This window comes from Pristis pectinata, chromosome 7 (genome assembly GCF_009764475.1).
Source record: "Pristis pectinata isolate sPriPec2 chromosome 7, sPriPec2.1.pri, whole genome shotgun sequence".
In the NCBI taxonomy this organism is placed as follows: Eukaryota; Metazoa; Chordata; class Chondrichthyes; order Rhinopristiformes; family Pristidae; genus Pristis; species Pristis pectinata.
Genome location: NC_067411.1, coordinates 66,898,233 through 66,920,636, shown reverse-complemented (window position 1 = coordinate 66,920,636; position 22,404 = coordinate 66,898,233). Strand labels below are relative to the sequence as shown.

Genomic DNA, 22,404 nt, shown 5'->3' with positions numbered 1-22,404 from the left:
TCAATTGTCAACCTTTTGGGGGCAGCACCTATTTACTGTGCCACCAGATATCCTGTTGCTGTTAAGAGTACACAACTAGAGTCCTGGACACCTGGGGCCAGCAAGTTAGGCCTTCCATATGCATGCCAGGTAAGTACAGGAATGGGGAGTTCTGAGCAGAGGGTCTCAGCCAGCAATATCTGGCCATCAACTTTTCAGCTGTTTTAATTGGGTTTCTGAGGATCAACCACCAGTCAGCTCTGCACAAAAAGCAAGGTTTAAACAGATTTTCCTTGAACTGTAACTGTGTAGCATTGCCAATGTTGAAATTAGCCTTGCAAAGAAATCAATTAAAAATTTTGGAAATTAGAAATATCACCTTGTTGTTGTGAATGAAGTGTGTGCCAGGTCTTTTATGGAACCATAATGGTCCTTTATGAAACATTATGCTTGAAGCTGCCAGTGGGCTTATGGATCCCATTTTAAGGTAACTAGGGATCCAATTCAACATCATTTCTGGGATCTGTGTGAGACATACAAACAGCACCTTGTCTTTTCGACCAATCAGATTGAAGATTCTTTCCTGGTTTATGCAAGCTCTGGACATGCCTCTGGGGTATCTTCTAGTGTATAGGTTTGGAACAAGGAATCCTGCATTGTGAGTTTATAAGAGCAGGATTTATTTTAGTTATTTTCTTCGTTGGCTTTCTGCTTGCAACCAAATTGATTGACTGTATGTAAAGTGTGGATAATGCCCAATTGCTGGTGTGCAGAAAAAAAAAGCTGGATAGGTGGAGCACTTGGCTGTTGAGTAGTGGAGGAAAGAGGTTTACTGGTTATCTTGTTAAACCTGGAGGATACATTCCCATGCCTCCTGGTTCACAATAATGCTATATGGGTACTTAACTCCATGATTGATTCAGCACACCACCTCCTTTCAGCACTTCCCCAGGCCAGAGGTAAACAGACAACTGTAGTTAAAACTGCTAACATGGAGGCACACACTCTCATTCAAATATTTAAATCTCAAGAGTGATTAGGTCATCTAACTCTTTTCCCAGCCCCATTAAAGCTGGAAAGAGGGGGTTTTGAGGCAAGGTGGGTCCCTGTTTCAGATGCCAAACTGTTTTCCTAATTCCTATCAGAATCTAGCCCATCCTTTCTTGGAACTTAAGATAGTTCCCACAAAGTCTAAAATCATGGACAAGAGTGTAAGAACGATTGAACTAAAAAAGAAGCATGACAGATAATTGTTTTAAAAGTTTCTTTTTAATCTCCAATGATAAGTAAACAGCAAATAGATCAATCCCCCCCCCACCCACCCTCCCAAACTACGTGCCCTGCCCCATGACAAATGATTGCAGATAGCCCTAACCCTGACTTCACTATACAGTGGCCTGACATACAACCCCTTCCCCCAATATCCCATTCCTGCCCTGGCCTTATCTGTTATCCTTCAAGAGACGTGCACTAATAGAGCTTCCAAGGAAAGGCCTTATTTTGTATAACACATGTTCAGTCACACTGGAGACTATGGACTTTGTGCAGGTGCATCCTTTTACAAATGGGCCTGTGGTGTGTTGAACCTTAGTGCAGTTAAGAGAGACTAATATTATTTCTTGTCATGGGTTTGTAAATTCTGCAAATTCCAAGTTATCAGCCTACTTCTCAGTCATAAGATCCTCACAGTCTCAGTAGAAATACAAACATGTGGTCTAGTACTAACATACAGATCACAAAGGCCTGAGGCTCTATCTTCAGGTCATGCAGAGTTAGCTAATTTAACCTCAAACTGAATGCAGGCAGAGTAATTAAATTCAGTGGCTGTAAGCGGTGTGGAAACATTCTGCTTCTCTTTACCATTTCTGACCATGTGGGTCCAGTGGTGGCCAATAATTCATTCAACTTACCACTTATTTCAGCATTGTGCTTGTACAGTAACATGCTGAGTTACTGGGCCACACAGATTGAAAATATTGATGCAGAAGTTTAGAGATAATTGTATTGCATACTGACAGCTTCAAAGTAGCTGCAGTTAAAGGCTGTATCCCCATATATTTTGGAATATTAATATCATTTCAATTCATACAATATGTTTACCAGTGTGAAGGGTTATGAAAATTGTGGTTCCTAAAATATTTATCAACTACTTTCCCTTTTTTTTAAGAGCTCGAATCTATTCAAAGGTAACTTTAGAGTTGACTTTTAGAACGGTTTATTTCTCAGTAATTCAGTGAGAGTTCAGTGGCACTGGTTGTCACATGCCTTACATCAAGGCCAGATTATAAGCATTAAAAGAATGAGTGCAGATTGTTCAGTGCAACTAATTCAACCTGCCATTCATATTCATTCTCCCATCAAGAACATAGCTCTGTGCTTCCAAGACACAGATATCAAAGGACCTAATTTGAATAGGTTGCCTGGCTGTAGGTATTTCCAAGGAGTTTTCTTGCTGTCAGCATCTCTGCCTTATTTAATATGACAGCAAGCATTTTGGACAGAAAACAATCCTAACTTTCTTCATTGCTACAATTTTCCAGACCTGGCAACCTCTTAAATGTCCTTGGCACCCTCTCCAGTCCATTCTCATCTTTACGTGAATACGTAAGGAATTATTGGTAAATAAGGCCATCTGTTATTTGAAACTCACCTGAAGTTGAAGATTTGACATTTACCTGCATTACATGTTACCAGTCTTAGAGGTTAATGACCAAAAGTGCTAGAAACACTCAACAGGTTAGCGGCTTTGAGCTGATATGTTTAACTCTTTTTCTTCTTCCACAGATGCTGCCTGACCTGCTGAATGTTTCCAGCATTTTCTGCTGTAATTTCAGATTTCCAGCACCTGCAGTTTTTTTACTTTCATAGGGGGACAGTTATTGTTGTAGACATTTCCATGTGGAATAATTTATAGGATTATTGATGGTTAATTGCAGAAATTTAGCATATTTTCATATTAATGAACAGAAAATTAAAGTTCCTGGACCTTTGATTCTCTAAATGCACAGCCTGCATGAAAAGTTTACACAGGAACACCAGCTTTTAAAACTAGCTCTGTGGTTCATGTTTATAAATATTATTTTATTTTGGTTGTTATAATTCCATATCTATTAAAGAAGATACAGCATAATTATCATCCACTAAGCACCCTTTATAAAAAAAATCTGTGATCTCAGTAAGGAACATTTATTTGTGCATTGTTCTTTGACAGACATTAATGAATGTGCTCTGGACCCTGATATCTGCCCCAATGGAATATGTGAAAATCTTCGGGCCAGCTACCGCTGTATCTGTAACATTGGATATGAATCAGACATAAGTGGAAAGAATTGTGTGGGTAAGCAAGACAAGGGATGTTTCTTTATTACTTAGTGACAGCAAATTTCACTTTTTTGCTATTCTTTCTGCTTCCCTTAACACTAGTCAGTCAAAGCAATGTTTGAGCACCCAAACCTAATAAATGGCATTTACTGAAAATCTTTCATCTGAAAAGTATAGAATAAAAGGAAATGTATTTAATTAGAATGTTACTTAGTTCCTTCATTCAGTTAATATTTTTAAACAAGTGAAGGTGAAACTGAACCAGAACTAAGCTTGCAAACTTGATAAATTTGATCATTAACTACATTTTGAAGTTAAAAACGTTGCATATGCACACTTGGTTCACTGAGCTGTGATCTCTTTATTCTGAGCTTGTTTCTCCCACTGCACTTTCAGTAACCACGTTATCCCTTTCTACAACAGGGAACTCACTGAACACTGGCTGCTAGCGATGCCTAGACCAAATGAAATGGTGTGAAAATTTTGAAGTCTTTTTTGTGTGTATTTGAAATTTGATAACACACATAAAAAATCTTTTTCCTAGTCCTAAAATGAATAGACTACAAAAGCAAGTCATAGATTGGTGCATGGTCTTAAATTGAGTTACCAGCAATGCTGTTGTACCATGGTTGAATGCTGGCAGTCCATGTGGATCATGTGTAGTCCCAGAGGTGCTGTGAGCTGCTGGCTCTTTTAGCTCAGAAGATGCCAAGATATGGTGACTACAAATTCGAAAGACAAAAGAAAAAAAAGTTATGAAATACCATATACAGATTTAAGATCAGAAATCTCCTCATCTTGTTTTTGAGAAGAAAAATCATTTTCACTAATTTTATTGAAGTTATTTCTGATAGCAAATTTCTATGCAATGAGGTAAGGGAAGCATTACTGAAAGTCTTTTCTTTCCCTATATATGTTCAACTCAGAGGAATTCTACATCTGTTTACCATGGAGTCTTGGGAGCCAAAGATCATTTGTGCTTTTGGCAAAAAAAATCATTTCCACTCACATTTGTCAGAAATATTGTTTCTTCAAATTCTTCTTAAACTTTGCCTTTCTTCATGTATTTGTTTAAAGCACTGCACAGAGAGGCAGCTGCCAATGTGAAAATAGCCAGCATGCTGTAATGTCTACTACATGATTACAAGTGTATAGGGTATTTTGTTGACTTTTTAATCAGAGACTTGCAAGTTTCCTATATGCTTAACCCTTTTGCAGGTATATTCCATAACTTGGTCATTGGTTATGGCCAGTGAATAACTTTTACTCAAAGGAATTCCAATTGTTTTACTGCCTTTTGTGGGATATGTTCTATATTTCAGTGTCCTTTCAGCAAAAACACAAGTCCAGTGTCTTTGTCTATGAATGATAAAGAGCTGCAATTTTCTGTGCATAGGGATATAGTTTAAAAAAAGGTAAAATCTCTATTTTATTAAATGGCAATCTAAGGCTTTTGTTTGAAAATGACATTGTAGATTTTATTCATTCTTTATCTTAACATGCCCATCAAAAGCTTCATTTTATATTCCCCAGTGATCTTGTTACTATAATTATGTTCCTGCCTGTTTTCCTCCTCCTTGAAACTGGTGCTACAAATCTTTATTCAACTGCTAGATCACAATTTAATAATCACAGAGTTATTCATTACAACCCTGTGAAAGAGCTTGGAACATTTTGCTTTCTAAAGATGTTATATCAATGCAAGCTCCTTTCTGATTATTCTAATAAGAAGCCATTTGAACATTCCAATGAAGTAGAATAATCCATCTCAGTGGCAGTTGAGACTGGCAGTGAGCTCACACTCTCTAAAATGAATGTCCAGGGGTTTTTGGTTCAGTTAAAAGGTCCTTAGTCACATCCTTTTGGAAAATTAACAACAGTCCTTTGTCGACTTTATGACTTTGTGAGCAATTTTGGGCCCCATATCTAAGGAATGATATGTTGGCCCTGGAGAGGTTCCAGAGGAGGTCCACAAAGATGATCCCAGGAAATAAAGGCTTAACGAGTGTTTGATGGCTCTGGGCCTGTATTCGATGGAGTTCAGATTGGGGGGGGTGATGGGGGAGGTGGTGGGGATGGTGGGATGGATCTCAATGAAACCTACTGAATACTGAAAGGTGTGCACAGACTAGTTGTGAAGAGGATGTTTCCATAGGTAGGAAAATCTAGGATCCGAGGGCACGGCCTCAGAATAAAGGGACATCCCATTAAAACTGAGATCGGGAGAAATTTCTTCAGCCAGAGGGTGAAGAATTTGTAGAATTCATTGCCACAGAGGGCAGTGGAGGCCAAGGCATTGGGTGTATTTAAGGCAGAAATTGATAAGTTCTTGATTGGTATGGGTGTTAAGGCTTACAAGGAAAAGGCAGGAGAATAGAGTTGAAAAATTATCGGCTATGATTGAATGGTGGAGCAGACTAGATTGGCTGAATGGCCTAATTCTGCTGCTATGTCTTATGGTCTTGCTATTTTGTTTCCTAACTGAAGTTTATCTCGGTTATATGTAGTGGTAGTGTCATTTTTGCATCCATTATAAAATTGATGCTGTAGTTATTGAAACTGCCAAAATTATGTTGAACTTCTGATCAAGGTGATGTTCTGTGAGTAATTTCATATCACGTACAATTGGCTTTCATAAAATTCTTGGAAACTAATTATCTGTTTCCTATTGTAAGTGGTGTCATATAACTTGGCAGTTATGATAGTACACAACTCAGTGGAATTAGTCGAACAATTGGCTTTGGCATCTGAGCACTGTATTCTGAAGCAGAATAAGTCTTCCATTGACTTTCCTTCTCTTAGAATGTTTTACTAACCTTCAAATGTTTACAGCACATAACAATGAGCAGCAAGCAAGCAATTTTTATGATTCTCAATGTAGCCCCATTTTGAAATAATACATAAACTACTAATCTACTGATTGATTTAATGCAGAAATTTGGTTTGACCAAAATATTATGTCACTATTGGTAATTATTTACCAAGCTAAATGGGAGAGGAAATAATGTTTTGTATATTTATGATCAATAATTCTGCTATGAGATTCTCTAATTATGTGAGTACTTCCTTCTCTCTGTGATTTGTACTGCTTTTATCTTCTAGACATTGATGAATGTGCAGATAACAGGCTCCTGTGTGATAATGGGCTTTGCCGGAACACACCTGGCGGCTACACCTGCAGTTGTCCAAAGGGTTACCTCTTCAAACCAGACTCTGAAACCTGTGAAGGTGAGAGTATTGGTGAATGCACTCAGTCAAAAAAAAAATCTAACATTTTAGTCATTTAGCATTACAAAATATCAAGCATATGCTTTGCATGGAATGCCTGCACAAATCACATACCAAAAGATGCTTTTGTGTTCCAGCAATCAGCAAGTATTTCATAATGTCAAAAGGAGGATTTGACAAATTGAATTTAATGTATTTGGTTTCATTTTTCCAAACAAGATTGTTTTGGGCAGTAACCAAACATTACAAACATTACAGGCAAAAAGAACACATACAAATGTTTTTCTCACCCTATCCCTTCCTAATGTACGGTATATGTTCACATACCTATACCAAATTCTTGTTGATTGTGTCTCCTCCTCCTCCAAACAAAATCACAAAAGGGAACATCATGTGGCAGAGCCGTTGATCGTAAATGCTCTCAATTATAGCCCGTGAAGAAAGTCACACTAGTCAGCAGTCAAGACCATCAGATAGGATTAATGTTTTCATTAAGATCACAATCAGCATTGCATTACTACTTTGACAGTTTAGTCTGATGTATTTATCAATTTGGTTTCAAATATAGTACTTGAGGTGAAAGATATGATTTTTCCCATTGTCATTGTTAAATTGTTACTCATTGTCTGCCACCCTCACAGAGAAGCCAATCATTAAATACTAAAATGTCTGTCTCAAATTGTTAACTGCAGTAAAACTATTCTGTGAGGACCCATTCATCAGTAGCTCGGTGTACAACTGCAACACCTGGTTTTGAGCTATATCCTTACAGACCATGATGGGCTCATATTCTCTCCCTGGTATTTGGTGAATTAGCCACTTTGAGCCAGTCTAAGCTCCTCAGTGTCACTAGGTGGATGCATGTTTAGTGAGCATATTGCTTTCTGATTTCGATTGCATGTTTTTTTCAAGAAATTGCACTTGGTATTCTGTAAAGGATAAATTTAAAATTGGAAACTGAAACCCTTCACAATCTCCCATTTCATTAAATCACGTCCCAGGACTCTGAGCTAATCTAAATTGCACTATTTAGAGTGATGAGAAGTGAAAGGCAGTAGATAAAAAGAACCCCACATCAGGAGACAACTCTGTTTATGCTATCTTCCATCAACAATAGTGTGAGATAAATATTTTCTGTCTTGCTCCACGTAAGATAGATCCTGGGTACCCAGCTGGTTTTCCTGCCTCCTGCTGCTTGTGCCATGGGAGCTAGCAGAAGTGGCATGGTGAAATGCTTGCTGAAAGTTGTCTTGGAGACTGACGGTTCATATTAAACCAAATCAAATGTGAATCAGCTTCTGGAGAAGAGGAAGGAATGGAGTAGACACTCAAAATACTGAATAGAATACCGTTATATCTGACAGATGCTGTTTGTTTTCTTAAGAATTTTCTCAAACTTCTCAAAACCTTGTTTCCCATGTGGTTGACTCACTGGAGCTGAATCAGGATACTGTGGTTTACAGCATTTTAGTCTGGACAGTAAAAATTCTCCCAAATGGCATAAGAGGACTGATGTAAAACAGGTTTCCTTTAATGTCTGTTTCCAGGTTGTCCAGCATTTTGTAAGTGGTAAACCAAAAGGTACCTTCCTTTGTTTCTCTAATGTAACCCACACTTGTAACGAGAGCGCTTATACAAACACTAAAACCACAAAGTGAATTCCTGATTTGAAACAGATATCATATATGGTCATAAGATGATGCCTGCTTGAGAAAGCTTACAAAACTAAATCTTGCTGTGGTTCTGAGATTTAGTAAACTTAAATGGGAAACTATGTTTATGTTTATTTTTGGGTATTCCAACAGGAACTAAAACCCATTTGCAATTTTCATAGCTCTGTTGCCCCTTGATAAATGTCCCAGAGCATGCTGAAACAGCAGTTTTAATAGCTAACTGGAAAACTCTCTTAGGTTATGCTTTTTATTTGAATTGCCTTTGATCCACTTGATCTCAGAACCGCAAGACAGTCTCAGTTTTCCATTCTTTTCAAGGTGAAAATTCTCATGACTACATCATATCATTACACCTTTTCTCCAGGAGCAACTTCTCTCAGAACTGATGGCATGCTCAAAGTTGTGGCCGGTGAACATGAGAAACTTTACAATCAAGCTCATTTAGCTGCACTTGAGGTTTAAGCAGTCAACCCTCCTCTTGGTCCTCAATACCCAATATATGGACAATTAAGTTAAAGATAGTCGCGTTTAAGCTCATTGTAGAGGTTTCCTACATAACGAAAAAAAACAATAACTATTGTAAATTCTCATACAGGAACGGAGATATATTTTTAAACATTGCAAAAAAACTGTTCCCTCCAGAAATTAAAGCAGATGAAGTTAAGCTTGAGATTGGGTTAATGGTTTTACAAGGATAGGCAAATTAAAATCTCTCTGAATTGATGACAAGCATTATTGTTGCTTACATAGTTTTCAGTTGAATTAATTTCTTTTCAATCTAAGACATAACATAAAATAAGAAGAAGATCCTAAGCTAGCACATTGGTTTAAGAGCTCAGATCTCATGTCAAAGAGCACAGAGGAGTGAGACTTCTCCAGTAACATGGATAGGCCATTTGTTTTCACTTAAAGCACAAGTCCTAGTTGAAACTTAACTAGTTTAGATAGAGGTGAGCCTTGCTTAACAACAAATTTCCCTTGCATGTTTTTAAATGTAATTTTGAGTGCTATTTTTAATGAACACTGATTTTATTTGTGTGCCGACTCCTTGAAGCTGTCAATTGATAACCGTATTTAAGAATGTCTATTCTGTTTCTCCAGATGTGAATGAATGTGAGAACAGTCCTTGTGTTAATGGAGAATGTAGGAATACAGCAGGTTCATTCTCCTGCGAATGCTCCACTGGTAGCAAACTGGATTCAAGTAGAACTGTTTGCATTGGTAAGACAGACAATTTCACTTTTTGTTTGATAAACAAAACTCATAGAACTCTAGACCTGATAAAATATATTACATTCAAGCCTTTTGTTTTATATAGCTCAATGCTGCTTTTCTTCTCAAATAATTTAATTGGAATGCCTCATGATGGAGGTAATTAAACTATACTTGTCTGGCACTAACTCATTCAAATATTACACCACCTTCAGACTAGTATTTTTTCATGGCTACTAGTGACAAATTTAAATCCTTCCTGACTATATCAGATTATTAAATTAATTTTAATGACCTATTTGGGAAAAATTGGTTTGGACCCTTATTTTAAGATGTGAAATTAAACTGTTGGATTTACAGTGCAGAAGTCAATGTAATCCTGCTCATATTCAAGAAATGAGAAATTGTTCATTAGTAATAAATATCCATCTTTCCAACACCTTGTACAGTCTGATTTTCTTGAAAATATCCTTGGCTTTGCACATTGGGATCCTGTTAAGATACTGTTTGGAATAATTGACTTCACATAGATGAGAGTTCAAAGTTGACAGAGGCACAACCCAGAAACTCATTAAAGGGGTAGGCTGGCTATTTTTTACTTCCAAGCAGAAAGGTTATGTGTCACAGTAAAATATCATAATACTGAATGTCTGGACTACATTTAAAGCTCACTCAGATTGTACTGCCAGATCACAATGGATCTTTGAGAAGCTGCGGGTAATGTTGTAATTATGGTATAGCAATTCTCAGCACAATGATGCAGTGTACTGAAGTACCAATCCACTAAAATTAAATTATAAAAACTTCCATTACTATTTCCTGAGAAAGAAACACTATAGATTGGAAATAGGGTAATCTAAATTCACCAAAGCAGATAAAGCAGCCAAAGGCTTGTAGAAATCTGATGAAGGGTCATTGAGCTGAAACATGAACTCTGTTTCTCTCCCCATGGAATGCTGCCTGACCTGCTGAGTATTTCCATCAGATTCTATTTTTATTTCAGAGGCATCTAGACTTCTTTGTCTTTCTTCGTAGAAAAAGTGAAGAAAACCTGGCTTTGTTTGGACTTCTTATAAAATCATCATATTATCAAAAGAGGTTATTCATTCCATTGAGTCCATGCCAGTTCTTAAGGCAATCTAGTCAAACCCACTCCCCTACACATTCCCTGCAACCTACCAAATTATTTTCCCTCAAGCTATCCAATTCCTTTTTGAAAGCCTGATTGGATTTTCTGCTACCACTCTTACAAGCAGAGTTTCAGACCATATTTCTGAGTAAAAAAATCTCACTACATCCCCCTGTTTCTTTTGCCCATTATTTTGAACACTTGTTCCTTGGACCATGAACCATCTGCAAATGTAAACAGCTTCTCTCTGTCAAACTCCTTCTGCACAGTTTTATCAATTCTTTCAACCCTAGCTTCTCCAGTATAGCCCTGCAGCTGAACTCTTTCATCCATGGAACCAATCCAGTAAATCCTTGTGAGCACTATGTGCTGGTTACTGAAGACTGTGGATCAGAACAAAGATATTTGCATTTATAAAAATGTGCTGTGAATTGAACTGTTCACAGTTAATTTCTTAGATTAAAATAATAACAATTTGAAATCAATCTTTGTGTTTTTGGCACCACACCAAGGTGCTTTCAGCTTTCTTTGGTGCCCATGCTAATGATAAGTTTTCTCTAGGCCTTTTAAATGCTTCTTAAATTCTGGTGATCACAACTGGTCACAATACTGCAGTTGTGACCACTGAGACAAGGGAGAGAAAAGGAAACCCCAGAATATTACTTTAAAATAAGAAGAGGAAGACAAAAAATATTGATTAAATAATTAGAGTTAAAATAGGAAATCATTAACTGAATTGGTGACAACACTGTCCTGATTGTTAGCTTTGCTGCTGAGAGTAGGTGATAACCAGAAAATTTATATCTCCTAAAAAAGTAGTTTTGAGTCTGTCTTGTGCAGTTCCTTGTGGTTACTTCAGGACTGTAATGACAAACGGCTGGGAAAGCTCAGTGATTCTTATACAAACATCGGCCTTTATTAAAAAAAATTCTTTCAGATTAAGACTGGGCCAGCCCAGAAATATTGCAAACAAATTACATGGTCAGAAGAGCAACACATACCTTTCCCAGAGTTCAGTATGAGGATATTTAAAATACCCTCATATACTGGGGGTCAAGTTCAGGATGTTCTGAGATATTTGTCAGTAGAAAGGACTCATGATTTCTTGTAATTGTTTGAATTCTCTCATAATTTACAACAGACAGCGTAAAAGGAACTTGTTGGTTGAACATTCAAAACAGTCGCTGTGAAGTAAACATCAATGGAGCTACGTTGAAGTCAGAATGTTGTGCTACTCTGGGAGCTGCGTGGGGCAGTCCTTGTGAGCGCTGTGAATTAGGTACTGAAAACATGGATCAGACCAGAAACATTTACTGTATTGAAAATATGATGACAATTGATCAATGTGGGATTTTTAGATGAAGAATTACAATTTGAAACAAAGCTTTGTTTTTTTTGGTACTACACCAGGTACTTAGAATTAATTTTACAATGGTATCCTTACTTATGAAAGAACAAGGGATTGGCAAATTGACCTAAATAGTTCACTTGTTTTTCTTAAACTTTAGAACCTTTTTTTCACTTGTTTGAGTGTTTTGAGAAAAAAAAAGAATTGTGTATGTTCTGATGTTGTGCATTCTTCTATTAGTGATGAATATGTTAACCATTTGTATGAAATTCCTCTGCTAACCACCAATGAATTTTCCTTAATGATATTGTACACCATGTTAGGAAGGCTGAATTATTTCTTGTGTGTTATTCCTTGTGCTTTTTAGAATCAGAGAATTGTTAGAGCACAGAAGGAAGTTATTTCATGATCTTGCCTAACTTTCTTCTAAAATGCATATACACTATTTGCCTCCATATGCTCAATACTGGTTGGGTAATGAGGATTATTCTGAATTTCTTGCTGGATTTCTTAATGACTATATTGTATTTATTATGCTTTGTTTTAGATTCCATTGGGTAGAAACTCCTTATTTACATCTACCCAATCAATATCTCTTAATAATTTTAATGTCCTCTCAGTCACCTCTCTGTCCCCTCTTACCTAGCAAGAAAGTCCCAATCCAATCAAATTTTCAAAATGGTTATAGCCTTTCAATTCTGGTATCATTCTTTTGCACTTTTCCCAATGTGTTTATAACTATTTTGTGAAGTAAAATCAGAACTCTACAAAGTACTTTAAGACATGACTAATCACAGTGCAGTGTAAATTTAATATAATCATAACATCATACATTGGCTATGACATAGAAGGAGGGAATTTCTCTCCAAGTCCATGCTGTTTCCCAGTGGGGTCACCCACTTAATACCAATCTCCTGTTCTTACCACATAGTCATGGAACACAATTTACATTGTACCTTAGCTAACTTTTTACTATGGGTATGCAAAACTCCATTGCCAATTTAATCTTTTAATTGGGTCCCTTTGCACCTTAACCACAGTTAGGGTTTTTATTTCCAAGACACAAAAGACCTCCTGATTCCCTCTGTCAAGAACCTCACAGTTACCAATATTGAAATTCCTTTGAACCATTTCTAGATCAGAGTAGGAATTTGTTGGGCAGAGGTTAATCTACTCCTTCTGTCCCCATTGAAAGAGTGAAAAAGAAGTGCTGGTTCAGGCCCTTCCTGGCTCTGGATCTTTTTCGTGCTGTATTCACTTTAGGTTGGAACTACAATAATCCCTTTCTTGCCACCAGTTACCATTGATGCCATCAGATCCAAACTTCCATTTGTAAAGGATTCTTCTAAATTAAGTTGAGATCCTTACTATCTGCTGAAAGTGCAGGTTAAAGTTTAAAAAGAGAGGGAACAGTGCAAAATGTCGGCAACATTGAATTGTTAATGAACAATTAGTTCAATGCAGAATTGGGGGTTTTTGTACTTGAATTTGTATCTTTATTTACAGATACTGCCTGCCCAAGAGGTTATGCAAGAGTTAAGGGTGTGGCCTGTGAAGGTAAGAAAATGTCAAACCCTTAAGAAAATTTGATACAGAAATATTCACTAGAACAAGAGGAAACTTTCAATACAGAAAGAAGAACTTTCTTTAATGCATCAACTTTCATGGTTTCAACACATCATAAATGCTTCCTTGCCAATGAGGCATCTTTGAAATATAGTTGCTGCTGTCATGTGGCAGTCTTTGCAGACACAGCAAGGTTCCAAATGTCTCGTACAAAAATAAGGTAAATGACCAGATGATATGCCACCTCGTCCTCTCTTGCATTTAGAAAAGAAACCACCAAATTCAGTCACCTATTGTTGTCCTGCTCTCCAAAGAGCAATTTAAAATTGAAGCTTGTGGGAACAATTGTTCCTAATTTTAACAAGTTGCTTATGTATTAATAATAAAAATCACCTCTTATGCTGTACATCAAGAAAATGTTTGGAATGGATATCAGAAGCTGCAAATGTAATAGTTATATTTTTATGACATTGTAAAAACCTCATAGATAATCTGTGTTAGATTTGTAGTGAGAGAAATTCTAACCAGCTCTTCTTTAAATGCTGCCGTGAGATACTTCATGTCCATTTGAGAGGGAATATTAGGTTTCATTTTAACATCACAAATACAAGATGGCAGTTAAAAGTGTTGAATTTCCTTAGTGCTGCTCTGAAGTATCGTTATATATTATGCAGTCGCTGAAATGCAAACTAAACACATTGTGCAGTGAAAATTCTCAGACAAAATGGAATTAATAAAATAATTTTTGCCATCATCATATTTCAATTAGCCCTGGGAGAAAACCAGAAATGGACTACACTGCCAAATGTTTCAGCCTATTTATTTTGAGGGCCACCAGGTGTCAGGTTTCTTAATAGATTTTCCACCATTTTGACGCAAACTTGGAGAAATAACTGATGTAGCAGACAAAGTCTTTCAGACGTATGCTGAAATGGTTATATATAATTTGAAGAAGTGAAGGAAAGTAACTAAAACAGATAAAGTTGGTCCAAACCATGTATCTCCCTATTTCCCCAAACCCCAACAAATATGCTGGCTAGCATCATGATGATCTGCTGTGCCAGATTGTCACTATGTTCTAATGGAATCATGGTAGTGTTCTGGATACAAACAACTGAGCTTTATTGTTCGGTACGTAGATGAATTTTAAATTTACCACATGACAGATACCTTTCAAAAAAAATTATCCTTAGTGTATTATTTTTCTGCTTTATTTGATATATGTGATGTGTAAAGAAAAGAAGGCTGATTACAGTTTGCTGGCATAGTGCCTCAAATGCAAGCAAATAACGAGCAAACTGTCAAATCAATCAATGTTTGGAATAGCCATTGACCTAATATTATTTTTAATTTTACAATGTTTGAATGAATGTGTCACCAACATGAAATAGGGCTTTGGTCATGCTCAGTCAAAAAAGGATCATAGACCAAACTGTTTGAAATCAAACCTAATCTGGCTGAGACCCAACTCAGCTTTGAATAGGAATCAAAACTGACACCTTCTTGGTCTATTAGATTGCTATCATACCACAGGGAATATTTTACCCACTGTGCTTTTAAAAAAACAAATCTTTTTTTTAAACATTCCTAAGGGGTAGAAGTTCATGTTTGATCTCAGGTGCTATGCAAAATCTGGTACCTTATCCACATTGAGCTCCATTTCTGAAAATTGATTCCACTGAAGTCATTGGAACAAAATTTTGGGAACGAAGTACAAAACACAGCAATAACATAATGATGCATTTTGCGCACAGGATTGTCACAAATTTCTACGCCACTAGGTTTTGTTTTCCTTACCAGGATATGCTTGTGCATTTACATTGACTGTTGGCTACATTTTAAAATATTGTGTAAAAAGCCAGAAGGAAGAAGCATTAAGGGTCTCATTCTCTTTGTTACTTTGGACAGATGTGAATGAATGCACAGTCTTTCCTGGTATTTGCCCAAATGGGAGGTGTGTGAATACTCAAGGGTCCTTCCAATGCGAATGTCCTGAAGGACTGACCAGAGATGGCACAGGCCGAATTTGTGTGGGTGAGAAATAAATTATTATGCCTTCCATTAAATATAATAAAGGTTTGGATAGCAGCAATTTTTAAAATGTCAATTCTATGTGCAAAAATTGATAATTTGAGTACACGTAAACTTAAAGCTTATGATTTGTAATTTGACTGTAAAATATATGGATGCATTAGGTTATTTGCTTTTATATGATGCTGGAGGTACTTAACTGCTTTAGTTCATAGGAATGTGCAGAAGACATTATTCCAGGAATGAAATACTGCATATTGCATCCAAAATTTACAACGCAGATTCGGGTACAGGAGTAAGTCATTCTATGCTGGTTTACTGCTCGGTAGGATCATAGGTCATCTGTATTTTCACTCCATTAGTACTCAAATTAAAATTGTTTATACAGATGACACCCCTATTATAGACATTCGAGTAACGGAAATTCATCCTTACAGAATTCACAAATCACTACCCAAAAATTTGAGATACAGAATTAAATTTGCTTTGATGGAATCTATATGATTTAACAAAAAGTAAATAATTTCAACTTGCGTTTTCCAATGCATGCACAAACGACATGGCTTCACGTTACAGAAAATCAAGATATGGACCGTTTTCTAGGAACACAACCCACCCAATCGTGGGGGTTGCCTGTATTATAGCTTACGTGGGAACCTGGTGGCAGCATCAACTCTGCAGCAAAGCCAATCTGCAGGAAAGATCACATGAAATTGGTCCACATGCATTGTTAGGACATGGTCAATGGCATCAAAAGATGGAAAGCTAATCTTTGAATTTGCATGTTTCCATAACTTCAGCATATAAAAGAGCATCAAACAAAGCCAGGAAGAGTCAATCAATGATGTTGTATTTGGAAAACAGAATAAGATGTATTAAAAGAAATCTTTTTCTACTATATAAACAATTTTAATTTGATTTGATTTCAGAAATCACTATTTAGATTCATAACATTTCACAATTCCTGTGAAAAATTAGAATTTTTTTTGTAAGACTTCCACCATACAAGTAATAGAATGCTGGTTCATTAGATATTAACTTAGTTCTGTTTATGCTCTGCCCTATTCCGGTTTAATAGATCTTTTATGTGGGCTCTCAGGCTCCACAATAAACCTGACTGTACCATTTTGATGCTCCAAAACTTCAACGAAGTGGGAGATGTTGGGTCGATTCTTGGTAGCTTTCTAAATTGACCTGTCTGCTATCAGCACCTGGTTGCTACTCAGACTTGCTGCTCCATTTCAGAACATCGCTCCATGCTGTTCCTAAGAATTAATTAACTTATGATAAGAATACACAAAGTTCATTAGCAGATGAAGCAGTAAAATGGTTTAAGTCTAAGGAACATGTTATGTGAACATGGTGGTGGTGTTATTGGTAGTGGGAGAGGGAGCAAGGCTTTGTGTGGAAGAATCCTGATGAACTGATGAGGTTTGCCTTTGCAAGGGAAACAGGGAATTACTTCTGTGAAGTGGGTAAAGTATTGAGATAGCCTATGGAGAAATTATTGTCTGGTTGTAGATTAGTAAGCCTCTATGTTAATTTCTCCTGTATACAGTACATTTTTCTGGAGTAAAAAAATGTACATTGGTCATGTACTTAAAACTAGGCAGTAAAGTGAACGTGTGTGCACCATTTTAATGTTCCCAAATCTTCAACAGAATGAAAGTACCATTTTGCTTTGTAGAACGAAAGGGACTTAGCAATAATTGGATCAAATAAATTTCAACCTGATACCCATTGGTTTCCTATCAATCCTGTGAAAGTGAGCTGAGCAGTTTTGATTTTGGGCATGGTAAAAGTTGGCATTTGTGTGTATACAGAATTATTTTCCTCTGTTGAGTTATATATCATCAGTGCACAATATTCACTTCTGATTTTATATTGCACTTCAAAAAGGAAAATTAATTAGAAGTAGTAGTGATGGCTTCTTTATTTCCCAGTTATCCAGTTTTGTCTTCTAGGCATGGGAATGCATATCCCTCAGTAAAAACGGGCACTATCTATCTGGCATTGGGATGGGTAAATTTTATCCAAAGGCTAAACTTAATTTTTGAACAAACAGGGTACTTCCTATGTTAGAAGATGGAAGTTGATATCAGTAACAGATATTTAACTTTTAGACAGTAGTGGAAAATAGACAATGACTAGGTGGACAGATAGATGTGCATGGAAGGGTACAGAAAGCCAGTATAGTTCAAGAGGTGAACTGGGTTCATGGTGGCATGCAGCCCATTTCTGTCAGTTATCTGATATTTTCTGGAATGATGAAAAAATTCTGTAGGAGGAAGTGGGCTTTCACCTGTACCTCTATCTTGATGCTATCCTAAGAGCTTTAGGATGTCAGGTTCCTTCAAATCTATGCTGAGCAGCAACAGAATTATGGAGCCAAATGTAAGTATACCCACATGAAGCAAGATAAAGACTGTATACAGCTGTAAGCAAAATTAAACTGAAAACAATCCAAACATGACCTATGGGTAATGGCATATTCTGGGACCATGAGTGCTTTAGATGTTTGGAAATAGAAATCCTTCTCTAGTCATTTGCGCCAATTGCATGCATATATTAGTATTTGCATTTTATACTTCACCTTCAAAATTCAGCTCCACTGAAGTCAATTTCTATTTCTTGAACATCATGCCTGGCCAGTCTTTGATTTCTAAACAGAGCTGAAAGCAAATCTGCTCTGCAGGAAAATCCAGTCAAATGCTGTCGGAATTTTGGTTCGGGTACAGCAGGGTTCCATGATATTATAGTCCTTCCATGATAGAATACTCTTATCGGGATGTGATATCTTTTGTAGATATCCGCCTTGAGCAATGTTATCTGAAGTGGGATGAAGATGAATGTACCGAACCAGTTGCTGGAAAATTCCGAATGGATGCCTGCTGTTGTTCGATTGGATCTGCTTGGGGTTCAGACTGTGATGAATGCCCCAGGCCAGGCACTAAGGAATATGAGCTTCTTTGTCCAAGAGGTCCAGGGTTTGCCAACAGAGGTGACATTCTAACAGGAAGACCATTTTATAAAGGTATGATGAAATTCACTGCTTCTCCCAACCAAAGTAATGTCTGTATAAGAAAACGTAACTAATTTTAAAATTTGAATACAAGATAAATGAAAAAGATAAAGTGTACTTTTTATGAAGTTTGGTGGTCAGATCTAATGTTCAATTTCTTTATGCCAAAATAGTACAAATTGATCTGATAGATGTGCCACATTGTTCAAAACACAAAACATTTCTCTGCAGAATTAAACACCACAGGTCTAGTTATTATCCGGAATCTCATACTATCCACTATAACTTGGTGCTTCATACCTTTTTTTTATTTTTCTTCCAGATGTCAATGAATGTAAAGTGTTCCACAACCTCTGCATTAATGGAAGATGCAGGAACACCATTGGCAGCTTTAGATGTAAATGTGACAATGGATTTGCTCTGGATATGGAGGAAAGGAACTGCACAGGTAAGATAACATGAGCCAAATGACCAGTGTCAACAGAATGAACAGTACAAATAGGTTAAGCAAGACAAACACAACTGAAAGCATATGCAGAATATACACAGTGTTAGTAACTGTATCATCAATAGTGCCAACAACGTAGAAAGGAAAAAAAAACAACAATATAAACAAGGGATGACTATAAAAGTTTGACTAGCTGTTCAACAGGATAAACTGCACAAGTAGGACCAGCGGCACATTCACTAATCAACTGCTTAAACGTTGGGAACAGACCCGGCAGCACAAATACAGAAGATCAGGAAATACAGATGCAAATTCAGACACAACCTTATTCAAACAGCAGAAAGTAGTGAAAATGAGAAGGTAGAACATTTAGCAGACACAATGCATTGATATAAGAACAATCTCACAATATTAAAATTCTATAAAATGTAACTAAGTATACAGTTCAAACATCTATTATCCTTGGTCTGCTGAGGTATAATTGCAGACCATTTAATTAATATTTAAATGTTAGGATTTGAAAACAATTTTGTATTAATACCATAAATAATGAAATTTGATTAAAGTTGTCCAATTTTAGTTGATAGAAAATTAAAACATAGAATTTTAAGCCATTTTGTCTAATTGTTAGATTCCACATAGAATTTCCCGTAAGATATTTTTATAGCAAGATTTGTGAATAATTTTACACAGTTATTTTTCTTTCCTGGACAAATTATAATATATTCGATTAGAAATAATAATAAATAGTTTAATTTCCTGAATGCAGTTCAGCCAGTCATATTACAGGAAAAGGGAAAATAGATTGTAACAAAATCCATTAAAATAAATTTGAATGCCAGGCTTACTTGCCCACTTGATATTCAAAATATTCAGCATCAGTAATAGGGAGCAATGCTGAGATTTGATTGGAATATCTTCTGGAGTGCCTCATATTAGAACTTTACAACTAAAGTAGGCTGCATCCTTACTCTTTCATTCCTAATTCATACGATTTCAAATGATTTCACTGACCTTTGATATTTTCAGCTCCCTTCATACCTTATTTTCATACCTCTTGTTGTAATTTACTTTTCTCTCATAGTCATGGAGCAGCTATGTTTAACCAAAAATACAGCACAGAAACAAATACTTCATAATTTTTCTCACTCCTTTATAATTCCTGAATGTTTTTTTTCTCTTTAACAAGACATTGATGAATGTCGCATCTCTCCTGACCTCTGTGGGAATGGAACTTGTGTCAATACTCCTGGCAGCTTTGAGTGTGAGTGCTTTGAAGGCTTTGAGAGTGGATTTATGATGATGAAGAACTGTATGGGTAAGTAATTCATAGATTAATTGACCAATTTCATCCATGAAAGTGAGCAGTGATTTAGTTAATACAACCTATATTCAATACTATTGTCAGTTGCACAGTTGACGGCAAATCAATAAATGTAAATGGCTATGAGAGTATAGACTAAACAAAAATTACAATTAAAAGAGGCCAAAAATGGATGTCAGTTATATCCTCACAGGAAGAGGGAAGAATTCAAGTAGTCACTTTGATCATTTAATGTGGCTTCTTAAAATTAAGCTGTAAGGTTACTTCGACAGGTTTCAGAGTGTGAATTTCTTGCTTTTTTCTTCAGTCAGAGAATGCTCTTTGGCACAGAGAGATCTACAAATAGAGAGAGTGATTCATTTGCATAAATGGAGGAATAGCTGCTGAAGGAAGGTTTCTCCTGGTAGCTAATGGGTTTTAATTCTGTCCAATATTCAGCCATTTTTCAATGTGATTTGTAGAATGGAGCAAATATTTTATAGCTCTGATAAGCATCAGTTTAAAAAAATGTATTAATGTAGGCAACCAGTCCTGGTTTTGGCATGATCCTGAACATTGGTTCTAGCTTTAAGTATTTCAGGGAGGAGATGAAGAATTTTTGTTTCACCTACTATGATGGAGGCTTGAAACTCACTGCCTAGAAGGATGGTCGGGGCAAGAACTCTCATCACATTTGAAAAGTATTTGGTTGTGTATAGGAAGAACTGTGACTGCAGTGGTACATTGGGCTGGGTAACCCCTTTTGAAATTTTCTATTATCTTCAATGCTTCATTTAGTAACAACTTTATTGTGATAGATTCCTGTAAGGCATAATGTAAAATAATTCTGATTTATCCCTTTGATGTGTTATTTATATGTATTTTTAAAGGCTTCATTTGGTAGATTTAAGTACAAATGACTTTTAGTACTTCCTATGATACTACATTTTGATTTAACTGCTTTGGCATCTTAAGCAACTGTCATGATGTTACCTTTTCTTTCCTTATGCAGATATTGATGAATGTGAGAGAAATCCATTGCTGTGTCGAGGTGGTACATGTATAAACACAGAAGGCAGCTATAGATGCATGTGCCCTCCAGGGCACGAGCTCACTTCAGATGGCAGTGCCTGTGTTGGTAAGAGAAATATAGCTACTCACTGGAGATGCTGTGACCGTTCATGGCCTGCATTTTATTTTCAAAATCTCTTCTTTTGCTGATCTTTGAACTCTTTTCTGCAATATGTGAAGTTTTCTCCTTTCTTCCTGTTTTTCAGATATCAATGAGTGTTCCCTCAGTGACAACCTCTGCAGAAATGGCAAGTGTGTAAATATGATTGGAACCTATCAGTGTGCCTGCAACCCAGGATACCAGGCTACCCCTGACAGGCAAAGCTGTGTTGGTAAGATTCATTGAGATGTGTTGAATATATAATTTGGTTACAAAAGCATTTTACTGCCAACGATATAGTCAACTACTTTTTATTTTTGCATCTTACTGCCTTAAGAATGCCAAATGAGTTACTCAAAACTCAAGTTGTCATTTTTCACCATTCTTGACATTGGTTTCTGAGAATCAAAGTATGACAAATTCGCCTCCACCTCCCCAATTTCTGCTGTAGAAAATCTTTGGAGTCAAATCAGGTCCTTATCTCTTTACCAAGAAGAGTTGCACCAGCCTATGGTTTTAATGTGCAAGTGGAGAAACACTCGGGTTGGTCCATTTTAGAAATAGACCCCTACATTGGACAGCATGTGGCCATCCCAAAGGTCAGGCCAGATATTACCTTAAGTTTTTTTTACTGAACACAGGCTATCCGAGATATGTGGCCATCCCACACCACCAAAATGCTAACCACCTGTTCCTTCCTAGTATGCCAGTAGGACTGAGTGAGTCCTCAATTGGACTCCAATCATACTTCAGCTGCATCCTAGGAACTCCATAAGTCACAGGAGGCTAATGGGACAGCACCTTAGTGCAACTTCTTTTCCCTCATTTCTGTGTCCAACCTTTATCTGTTAACTCTAAGTCTCAGGAAAATAAATGGGGCATTGAAAAGGGGACAATTTGTATCCTGCCATTCCTTTTTGACTCTCTGTCTGGCTGCATCTTCTGATTTTTAAGTATGCTATTGCTTTACCAT

General features: G+C 36.7%; 1 protein-coding gene across 1 annotated transcript in view; it reads left to right on the top strand.

The window, feature by feature from the left end:
- The window catches only part of LOC127572903 (fibrillin-2-like), a 266,295-nt gene that overhangs the window by 139,385 nt on the left and 104,506 nt on the right, over nucleotides 1–22,404 (top strand). Inside the window, 11 exon segments of the mRNA XM_052020630.1 lie at nucleotides 3,191–3,316; nucleotides 6,403–6,528; nucleotides 9,303–9,422; nucleotides 11,684–11,821; nucleotides 13,397–13,447; nucleotides 15,365–15,490; nucleotides 18,294–18,521; nucleotides 18,832–18,957; nucleotides 20,147–20,275; nucleotides 21,273–21,398; nucleotides 21,538–21,663. Coding sequence (XP_051876590.1) covers nucleotides 3,191–3,316; nucleotides 6,403–6,528; nucleotides 9,303–9,422; nucleotides 11,684–11,821; nucleotides 13,397–13,447; nucleotides 15,365–15,490; nucleotides 18,294–18,521; nucleotides 18,832–18,957; nucleotides 20,147–20,275; nucleotides 21,273–21,398; nucleotides 21,538–21,663 — 1,422 coding nt within the window.